Source organism: Epinephelus moara, chromosome 2, assembly GCF_006386435.1.
Source record: "Epinephelus moara isolate mb chromosome 2, YSFRI_EMoa_1.0, whole genome shotgun sequence".
In the NCBI taxonomy this organism is placed as follows: domain Eukaryota; kingdom Metazoa; phylum Chordata; class Actinopteri; order Perciformes; family Serranidae; genus Epinephelus; species Epinephelus moara.
In genome coordinates this window covers 3662260-3672965 of record NC_065507.1, presented here as the reverse complement: position 1 = coordinate 3672965, position 10706 = coordinate 3662260, and the positions used below count along the sequence as shown (strand labels likewise).

Here is a 10706-nt window from a genome sequence, read left to right as displayed (position 1 = left end):
GCTAAAAACAGAGGACTGCCTCTCTGTGCGCCACGCTCACGTGTGTGCAGGGCTTCAGGACACTTGGATCACTACGGACGAGCAGTATGGAGATATTTTGTGGTTTCAATTATGTGTTTTTGGACGTTTGAATCTGGGGCACCGTCAGCCTCCATTAGGTGGAGTTGTGTTGCTACCTCCTCTCCCCTTGGATCTCTGCAAGTGATGTGAGGACTCTACTAAACTTCACCTGAGCCTCCCTCGGCATATGGGTGAGTAGATAATGGCTGAATTTTTTTTGGTGCACTATCCCTTTAAGGCTCTTACACACCAGTGTCAGGTGTCAGTGAGCATCTGTGAATATGGAGGCAGTTGGAAACAGCTGATAAGCCGTTCGTCACTCTCTGCAAAAGTATTTAAACATGTCAGTCTCTGATGCCCCCTCTCCTGATGGCAAGATTGGAGGAAGCTGGGGACAGGTTGTAAAATATCATAACTAGGAAATGGTTGAGTAAAGAGTCTCCAACAGCCTCTGAATGGATGGAAATAGTTGAGGAAATATATGTCATGGAACAGCTGAGTTTTTCTCTGAGACATGCCACTAAAAATGTGAAAAATATTGGAAAAAATTAAAATTTTATTTGACTTTGAAATGATCTTTTATTTGTATGTATGATTTGTTTGGTGAATTTTGTTTTGTTCCCCTCGGTGTTGAGGCATGCAGAGCAGACTATAACTCATGAACTTCCTTAAAAGTGCCCTGGCTTTCCAGGAATCAAAGTTAGGGATCATGGGGACCTTTGTGATCTTGGGCGATGGTTATTGACTCATTTTCATGTTGAGCATTTCACCTGTTTTGTCTGCTTCTTTCTTTTCGTAAGAAAAAAAAAAATGTATACATTGGTCTTGACAGTTCTGTCTGACATCATGCAAACAGTGAGGTTCAGGTACACTTCAGGCCACGGTGACATCACTAGTGTGGTTACAGGTGCAACAAAGCACATTCACACCCAAACACACTCATCAGTTTTTTCAGCCTGGCGTTAAGTGACTCTTTAGGGAGTCTTCACATCGAGCATGAGGCAAAATGTTGCCTCACATTAGTCAAATTTCTGTGCTGGATTGTTTTTGCAGTTTGTCTTTATTTAACCCAGCGGAGCCGTAAAACTTTGGAATAAGTGTGCAGTGTTCTTTCAAGTTAATGATGAGACAATGATCATGTAGTAAAAATCGTCTCAGTCAGTGTTGTCCACCTCCGATGTCGAGGATATAATGATTGATCATATATTTACTGTAGGAGTGATAGATATCAGACGGGCTGCACCGAGCTGAAAGTGAATTTTAATGAGACGACTAATGAGTCCACACTGTATGACTGTTATAATAATAATTACAGCTTTAATACCGTCTCATGAATCTTTCCTAAAATAAGCATGACAGCATTTTAAGCATCACACTCTCTGCTTTCACTTAGGTACACACGCACACACACACACACACACACACACACACACACACACACACACACACACACACCTGACAATAATGCTCACACATTGTCAGTGGTGACATTTTCCTTTTTGTTTGCCTTTCCTAATTAGCAGTCTCTTCCGCTTGCCTGGCACAGCGTCGGCCAATCGGCAGAGCCCACTCATTACCCAGGGTTCATTTCAGGGTCTTTGTCAAATGAAGAGTGAAAGTGACAGCTCAATCTAACCTCAGCAATAAGCTCCGCATGGCCGCCTCCTCACTGCTTGTAGATGATTCAACTTGGCTATCATCTAGGGGCACACAGGATGGCACTCTGAAGCTAATTGAAATGCCACCCTGTTCTTTCTTTTCATGTCTCCTCTTTCTTCGTCTCCCTCTTTTTTCTCGCCTAGTTCTGGATGTCTGCCCTGGCCACCACCATCCCAGTGCCCTGCGGAGCCTTCATGCCAGTATTTGTCATTGGTAAGAAGCATCTGGTCCTGTGTGTGTGTGTGTGTGTGTGTGTGTGTGTGTGTGTGTGTTAGAGCAGAAACATAGATGCATCTGTGAGAGGGAACTTCTTGCTGAGAGTTGCATGAGTAGATTGATACCACTCACGTATGAGAGGGGGATCAATCTTCTTGCCTAACTCGTAATTAGCTTTTTTACCAAAACATAAAACTTTTTCTTTCACTTTAGAGGAGTGATAAAATCTACTTTTAAAATGTTATTTGTTTTATTTGTTTTATATATATATATATATATATATATATATATATATAAAATCATGAAAGTTCTTTTGATGATAACCAATGCTAATTTGATTTCTCCGACTGTAAATGAGATGTTTAAAGGCAAAGTAGAATATTTGTTGAGCTCAAATTTTTGTCTGTGTCCATTTTTTTTAGTATAAAGTGTAAACATTTTATTTTTTGATTCTGAAGTGATCCAAAAATATTCAGATTAGATCACAATGTTCACTCGTGAGAGTAAAATGGATCATGACATGGATTGGCGGTTTGGTGCAGCGTCTGCAGTGATGACGGCACTGTGCGAGACTGTCGTGGTGAAGAGGGAGCTGAGCTAGAAGGCAAAGCTTTCGATTTACTGGTCCATCTACTTCCCAACCCTCACCTATGGTCATGAGCTCTGGGTAGTGACCGAAAACCCTCACCTATGGTCATGAGCTCTGGGTAGTGACCGAAAGAATGAGATCACGGATACAAGCAGCTGAAATGGCTCTCCTCCAAAGGATGGCTGGGCTCAGCCTTAGAGATAGGGTGAGGAGCTCAGACATCTGGAGGGAGCTCGGAGTAGAGCCGCTGCTCCTTCACGTCAAACTTTGTCAGTTGATGTGATTCGGACATCTGATCAGGATCCTCCTGGGCGCCTCCTGTTAGAGGTGTTCCGGGCACGTCCCACTGGTAGGAGGCCCCGGGGCAGACCCAGAACACACCGGAGGGATTACATATCTCGTCTGGCCTGGGAACGCCTTTGAATCCACCAGAGTAGAGCTTAGATCAGGCCCCAAAAAATCCAGCCCAACCCCACCTGAGCCCAGGCATGTTCTGTCTAAGTCCGGCCCGGCCTGTCCCTTTAACTGTAATTATGAGCCCGAGCCCGGTTTAAACCTGACATTTTTTACGGATGACTCTCGTCTTTCTTTCCATGGCAAGCCTTCATCATGTGCCTCTTAAGTGTCGAGGTGCCTGTCATATACCAGCATCGTGCTGCACTTGGTACACTCGACGAAGCCGACACGCACGTTGTCACTGCCGACAACTCATGTGCGGCCAATGGCGCCGTCAAGTGGGGGCTGCAGCCCTCCCCCCCAGGTGTGATCAGTAGTTGGTTCCATAGCCTAGGTCTATTATGAGGAGCCCGACCCGTCCAAGCCAGAGGATAGTGGCGGGAAATTACGGCCGGGCTCTAGTGGAGAGGGACGTCTGGAGTACTTTGCTCAGCCTGCTGCCCCTGCGACCCAGCTTCGGTTGAAAATGGAATGGATTACCTTTCTAATTACCAAATAATGCTATGTCATTTGTATTCAGTAACTGATTACATTTCAAAGTAATCTGATCCGACCCTGCTAGTACGTCTGCAACCATTCACAAGAGAGGGAACAAATTTATTGTTCAGGGTTTTCTGTCAGTGTTATTTTCTGAGGAGGAAACAGAGCTGCCACTTTGCAGCAGTAACACAGTACATTAGTGTTAGTTATTGTTCCCAGTGTTAAACCCAGTACTGATTGTAGTCTGTGTTTCTTTTCACACGTCTGTGTGTGTGTATCAGGGGCAGCCTTTGGTCGTCTGGTTGGAGAGAGCATGGCAGCCTGGTTCCCAGATGGCATTAACACAGATGGCACCATCTACCCCATAGTGCCAGGAGGCTACGCTGTCGTGGGTAAGTTAAAGACACAATCATGGCACATATCACTCTCTGTGTTAACACTTCCCTGACCAATCTCCTTAATGTTATTTTATTTTTATTTTCTTAAAAGCTGTTTTCAGTTTTTGGTCTCACTTACATAAACCATTTGTCATATTCAATCCATTAATATTGGGGACATTTTGTGGCAGTTTTGGGACCTCCACAAAATTATTTCTCGCTCATAACCCATAAAATCAGTCTTTCCAGGATGGTAACTGTGCAAACATTTTTTACTACTTCTCATTAGTTTCTGTAAATCATCAGCGCACCCACTTGAGTACAAAAGTTCACTTCTTATGCCATCGCTCATAGAGAAGAAATCAGGATAAATATTTCCTACAGCCCAATTCCTCACTTTACAGCTTCAGGTTGAAACTCAATATGGAGCCTGATTAAAGCAGACAGGGGATATGACCACACTCCAACATTCAAGACAGAATAGTTACATTGACAAGATCACCACACAAGCTTTAACAAAACAAGTCTCCGAAGCAGCTCAGACACCAGCTGACTGAACCACAAACTTTCACAGCTCGTAGTGCTGCTGTCAGGGCTTCATATCCTGCTTACAAGTTTGGAAGTTGACGATGCAACTTGTTGCGTAATCCAAAACTTGTGCTAAGAAATAGAATTTTCCCCACAGTAGTTATTGTAAGCTGTTGGTTCATGGAATAAAATCAAGAGCAATATGAAAATATTTCCTTTAAATCCAAAAAGCAAAAATGAAATATCAGTTTTTATTCTTCTCTTTAATCTTTGTTTCAGTGACTGACTTCTTGTTTCAATCTCCAGTTTAATCTTGGGTTTTTGTCTGCCAGATCATAAAAACATCCAAATCCAGTGTCCGACTTATTTCAGATATTTTATCAAGATGTTTTTGTCCAATAACAGAAAAAAACCTGAATGTATTTCATGTCTTGCAAACACCAGCTGCCCCCTCATGACCACGTCACTTCCATCCCTAATGAAGTTGCGTGTCTAATGAGATGCAGCTCTGCGAGTCCCTCCGCTGTGCTACTTGTTGACAGCCGTGCTGATTATGCCACTGTTTCAGGTTTGCAGCGGCTGTTTTTCTGGGTTGCTGGCGGTGTTGTTGTTGTGGTGTACTGTAGCTGATGACTCAGCCCTTTACAGGCCTGACACTCTTATGAGCCTCTTTCATCTCACAACGGAGCCGCGCTTGAAGGACTAAATGTTGGGCCGGGCAGAAGGAGCAGGAGCGTTTCTGTGAGGACGATAGGCAGACATACACAGGCTTAATTAAGTTACAAGAAAGAACAATGAAACCTGCTTTTGTAGACTCTCTCACCCACCATCTGTTTCTCTCTCTCCTCTCGCTTTTTACTTTATTTTAATGCTTTCATTCTCTACTGTTTTTTTTATTTATTGGAGTGGATTCATCCAGCTTCTCTGTCGAGCAGCGGACGCTCACTTTGCCCCATGCTGCTCTGTCTGCGTTGATGCAGTTTTTATATTAGTTCTTTCACAACATGTTGTTGAAATATAGAGGTTCTCTTTTGTATTGAACCACCTGAATAAGTTGATTTTCACCTTATGGGCATCAGTATAGGAGAAGATTGTGTGGAGGGGAATATGAATTCGTTTTGCTGGGCTGAGATAAAGGAGAGAGTGCTGGGTCTGGTTCAGGAAATTGATAACAGGATGATGATGATTGTAGAGGTGTGGTTTTATGGTTTGGATCTATGATGCTGTATGTGCAGTATATTGTGTGTGTGATAGTACTGAAAAGATTTAGAGAAATGTCGTTAGTGTGTATTTTTTTATGGTGGTAGCAGTGTGACCACGTTTATTAACCTATTAGTGACCGTCCCATTGTGGTGAATCTTACAGCTGTGTCTACAGTTATGCAGTCGTTTGGCCACCAGGAGATGGCAGTAGGTGCAGTGGTTAGCATTGTCGCCTCACAGAAAGAGGGTTCCTGGTTTGAACCCCAGGGTGTGGGAGCCCTTCTGTGCAGAGTGTGCATGTTCTCCCCGTGTCAGCGTGGGTTTCCTCCAGGTGCTCCAGCTTCCTCCCACAGTCCAAAGACATGCAGGTTAACTGGTGACTCTAAATTGTCCGTAGGTGTGAATGTGAGTGTGAATGGCTGTCTGTCTCTATGTGTCAGCCCTGTGATAGTCTGGTGACCTGTCTAGTGTCAGCTGGGATAGGCTCCACGCCCTGCAACCCCCAACAGGATAAGCAGTTATGGAAAATGATTGAAATGAATGAGTGTTCACCAGAAAGGATAGAGCCAACAAATCAAATGTGTGTAGTGAAGAGGCAGTGGTTGATGAATTACTCAGATTTTTACTTGAAAGGACACTTTGTCAATTTTCGACCAGTTTTGTATCATAACAACGTGGGCAGTATGTGATAAACTTCCCTCCTTCTTGCCAGCACCCAGATTTCCTTGCTCATTTGCCTTTGACGGTCATCAGGCTGATTTTCGCCAGCTCTGGGACTGTCGCTCAAACTACAGATTGCACTTACACATTTTCCTATGCCAGCCACCACGGACACAAAGAGTATAGAAGCATCTCCAGAGACAGAGACACCCCTGTTTCTCTCTTTCTTAAACTCAGATCAAACATCCACTACTGGCTAAGCTAATTTCTACAATGTAAAATGCCATAGATTTGTGCTAATAACATTAGCATGTTGTGTTTGTGGGGAAAATGTTTCCAGATAAAGTAGGGTGACCATATTTTGATTTCCAAAAAAGAGGACACTCGCCCCGGCCAGGAGATAGCCTACTTAAATGATACTCGCAGTTTACTCAAAGATGCCTTATAATTTTAATATATTTAAAGTTTATATGTACGGATAGAAAATTCAGTTATATTACAAAATAATATCTCTCAAAGAGATATACAGAAATTTAGATAGGCTTCTCAGAGGTTACTCAACTTGCTTTTATTATGCGTAAAATAATAATCTTTTTACAAGTTTCAATTCTACAAAAATAAATATAAATGTAAAATAAATGTAAAATCTCTGGAATGAAATAATGACAGAAATAATGTCTCTTCTGTATTAGAAAAATCAACTTGTAAAATAATAGCTATCTTTTCAAGTCTTACTGGACAAATAAATAAATAAATAATATGAAATAATGTTCTAAATAATACCTCTTCTGTATTAGAAAATCCAACTTTGAGCTCCCCGGCACCTTTATTAGACACAGAATCATATGTGCCAGCTTTGCACACGGTGCACTCAGCCTCCCATATATCCCGACCGGGTCGGGACGGTAAGTTGGGATTTTCATCTGTGAAGCTGCACTTGCGTTTCAGCATCTTGGAAGCTTAGAATAATGCTGCGCCGCGGGTGTCTGCTGCTTCCTCGTTGTGAGTGTTGGAGATCCGCCAATAAGGCAGCCTCTACACACACACACACACACACACACACACACACACACACACACAAGGAAAACCGGACATTATCATCAATTTATAAACACGCCCCGGACAGGACGTGAAAAGTGGACATGTCCGGGCAAAAGAGGACGTTTGGTCAGCCTAAGATAAAGACAAGTGCAAGGGACCACAATGTGAAGCGCTCCATTTCAAGATAAAGTACAGAAGAAAAAATATTGAAAAGTACTTGTGATGCAGAAGATTGCATTGCAAGATGATTTGATTGCTATTTGTGTTGATTATAATGTTGTAGCTGGTTGAGCTCGAGCAAATCTAACTTCATTAGACGTATAACAAAGCACAGTATTTCATAATCTACTGTTGGTTTAGTTTGTAAAATACTCGGTATATTTGTTAAAGCAGCTGTGCGGAACTTTACGTTTTCGTTGATTATAGCGCCCCCTTTGGTCGAAGCGGTATGACACCCACAGCCTGGTGTCGTAAAATTTCGACTGCAGCCGGCATTCAAATTCATTCGTAAAATCTCAACTGCAACCAGCAATTACCACATGCATTTGTTTTGGAGAGCGAGAGGAAACTCATAAATGTTCTGGTGTAGCTCTGAATTTCTTATAAACTGAGGACAACTGCCTGCTGTATATTTGTGTTCATGGTGAGAGTCACAGATAATTTTGTGGCGTTTGTTGTAACGTTACCAGACAAAAGCGGTTCACATCAGCTAACGTTACATTTAGCTTGCTTCTAACTTCCATGTCATCATATATTGAAGTGAAACAACGTCTAACAAGTTGCAGTATATTCTCTAAATAAAAACAAAATCTACATACCTGTCGATTAGGAAAAGGGCCAACTCGGGATCAGTTTTAAAACCTTTCAAATCTCTCAGCTCTCTCCACCGAGGTTTACACGCGTTTGGGCTCGAGCCCTATCACTGTCCCGTTTAGCCTTCTTCTGTTCTTCTGTTCTTTTTCTTTTAGATGGTGCTCCTTCTTTATCCGCCATGACATTGAAAGTACAACCAAGTCCTTATAGACACATCTGGTAAAACTGTTATGTGTTCAGCACTGCCTGTTGCGTACCACTTACTTGAAGAACACTCTCCGTAAACACGGCTCGTCTTCTTCTCTCAATTTATTGGCGGATCGCAAACAGGTGCATACCACCACCTACTGTACAAGAGTGTGCAACATCATGTCATTTAGCCTGTTTCTTAAATCCTACTCGTAAATACGGCTCCTTCTTATTCTGTGGTTTAATTGCTGCAGGCCGCTGCGGGGGTGCAGACTTACTTCCGCCTCTGGGTGCCGTATTCTGGTTTGCTGACTTCCGCTGTGTCTGACCCGACCGAGGCTACGCTAAATAGCCATATAGAGAAAGGCTTTTTTGTCACTGTTGGGTTCAAATAAATATGCGGATCTTCAAGGGGAGTGATACGAACTAGGGACAGTTTTATAAATGGTAAAAAGTTCCGCACAGCTGCTTTAAGAAACAGTAGCCGTCAGATAAATGTAGTTAAGTTTAAAGTAGTGTAAGAAAACAGAAACATTTAAGGAAAACACAAGTAATTCCAAACTATACTTTATTACAGGACTTGACTCAAAGTTATTTTCCCTCACTGTGTAGAGGTAATATCTCAGACTGCAGTTTATTTTTAAGGTGAGAACAAAATGTGTTTTGACTACAGTCATTCTTGGCACGGTCCTCTCCTGCTCAGACTGTTTCTCTTTTCAGGCTTTATTAGCTCTGTTGGGAAGTGAGGTTTGAAAATTAAAGAAATATCAGTAACTAGTGGAGATCTGAAGTCGTTGGTATTGTTTAACATCCTCTCTTTTATATATGGGATAGTAAAAGTATGATTTATTGCTCTTTGAAGTCACGGTAATATTAAACAGTTTTTTCATTTTGATGGATGACGCCCCTGAAACCCCCTCAAGGACCCCCTTTATTTAGCACCAGACCCCCCCTTGAAAACCACTGATCTGAACAATTGCTTCTCTGCTGTACTTCTCTGTTCTTCCGCTCACCCGACTGTCCTCTCTCCCACCCCAAAGGTGCGGCGGCCTTGTCCGGAGCGGTCACCCACACTGTTTCCACCGCAGTCATCGTGTTCGAGCTGACGGGCCAGATCTCCCACATCCTGCCGGTGATGATAGCGGTGATCCTGGCCAACGCCGTGGCCCAGTCCCTGCAGCCCTCCCTGTACGACTCCATCATCAGGATCAAGAAGCTGCCCTACCTCCCAGAGCTGGGCTGGGGACACCACGAGTATGTACAGCAGCACACCAACATCATCACTGCAGTACATTACATATATGTGTTGGAAGTATTCGAAACAAAACGGGTTTTCAATATTAAAGCAGCTACAAGGAGTTTTTAACTGGTTATGAAACAGTCTTGAATAGATACTGATGTCTCTATAAGACCATCATCGAGATCGGCTCTTTCTATATAGTTCTTCCAATGCCTGTCCCCTGATCTAATTCCACATGCCCAGCCCGTACTCAGTGCAAATGTTCCTGTACACTATGCCAGCCACTTGGTTATGGCGTCCCATATACGCTCTTCCTGCCTGCTGCATCTTACACCCTGCTGTTATGTGATGAACTGTCTCAGGAGCATCTTTGCACAGCCTGCACCTGGGGTCCTGTCTGCTGTGGTAGACCCCTGCTTCTATCGATCTTGTATGAAGTGCCTGTTCCTGTGCTGCCATGATAATTGCATCTGTGCTGTCTGTCAGTCCAGCCTTTTCCAGCCACTGGAAGGATTTCTTGATATTGGCCACTTCTTCAGTTTGTCGGTGGTACATGCCATGCAGGGGCTTGTCCTCAAATGGTGGTTCGTCCTCCTCTTCTGCATTCTCAGGTTTCTGCTGCCTGAGGTATTCACTTAGCCGCTCATCTTTGTGGGCCATCTTTCTGATGTATTCCTAGATCTTGGTTGTTTTGTCCTGGACAGTGGCTCTGACGCTCACCAGTCCTCGGCGCCCCTCATTCCGCTTAGTGTATTGCCTCAGGGTGCTGGACTTGGGATGACTTGGGGCGGCAGTAGCTCGGTCCATAGGGACTTGGGTTGGGAACCGGAGGATCGCCTATTTAAGTCCCCGTCCGGACCAAATATGGAGCATGGACTGGTGGCTGGAGAGGTGCTAGTTCACCTCCTGGGCACTGCCCTTGAGCAAGGCAACAAACCCCACTAACCGCTCGGGGCGCCTGACCAATGTAGCCCCCTCACTCTGACATCTCTCCACTTTGTGCATGTATAGGTCCTATAGCTTTGTCACCTTCTACCTATGCCAATCCTCAATGCCTATGTGCAGTTTCACATAGATTGACCACGTCAGTGAGTAGAAAAACGTGGGACAGACAGAATGACTGACTGACAGAATGACACACTGACAGTTTCCGTGATTATGTACAGCATACCATACCATGACTTAGTCATACCAAA

The 10706-nt window shown here is 43.6% G+C and overlaps 1 protein-coding gene across 1 annotated transcript in view; it reads left to right on the top strand.

The window, feature by feature from the left end:
* Nucleotides 1-10706, top strand: part of LOC126400883 (chloride channel protein 2-like) — a 230559-nt gene that overhangs the window by 158606 nt on the left and 61247 nt on the right. The window contains exons 12-14 of the mRNA XM_050061878.1: nucleotides 1863-1932; nucleotides 3742-3852; nucleotides 9311-9524. Coding sequence (XP_049917835.1) covers nucleotides 1863-1932; nucleotides 3742-3852; nucleotides 9311-9524 — 395 coding nt within the window. The remainder of the gene's footprint in view (nucleotides 1-1862; nucleotides 1933-3741; nucleotides 3853-9310; nucleotides 9525-10706) is intronic.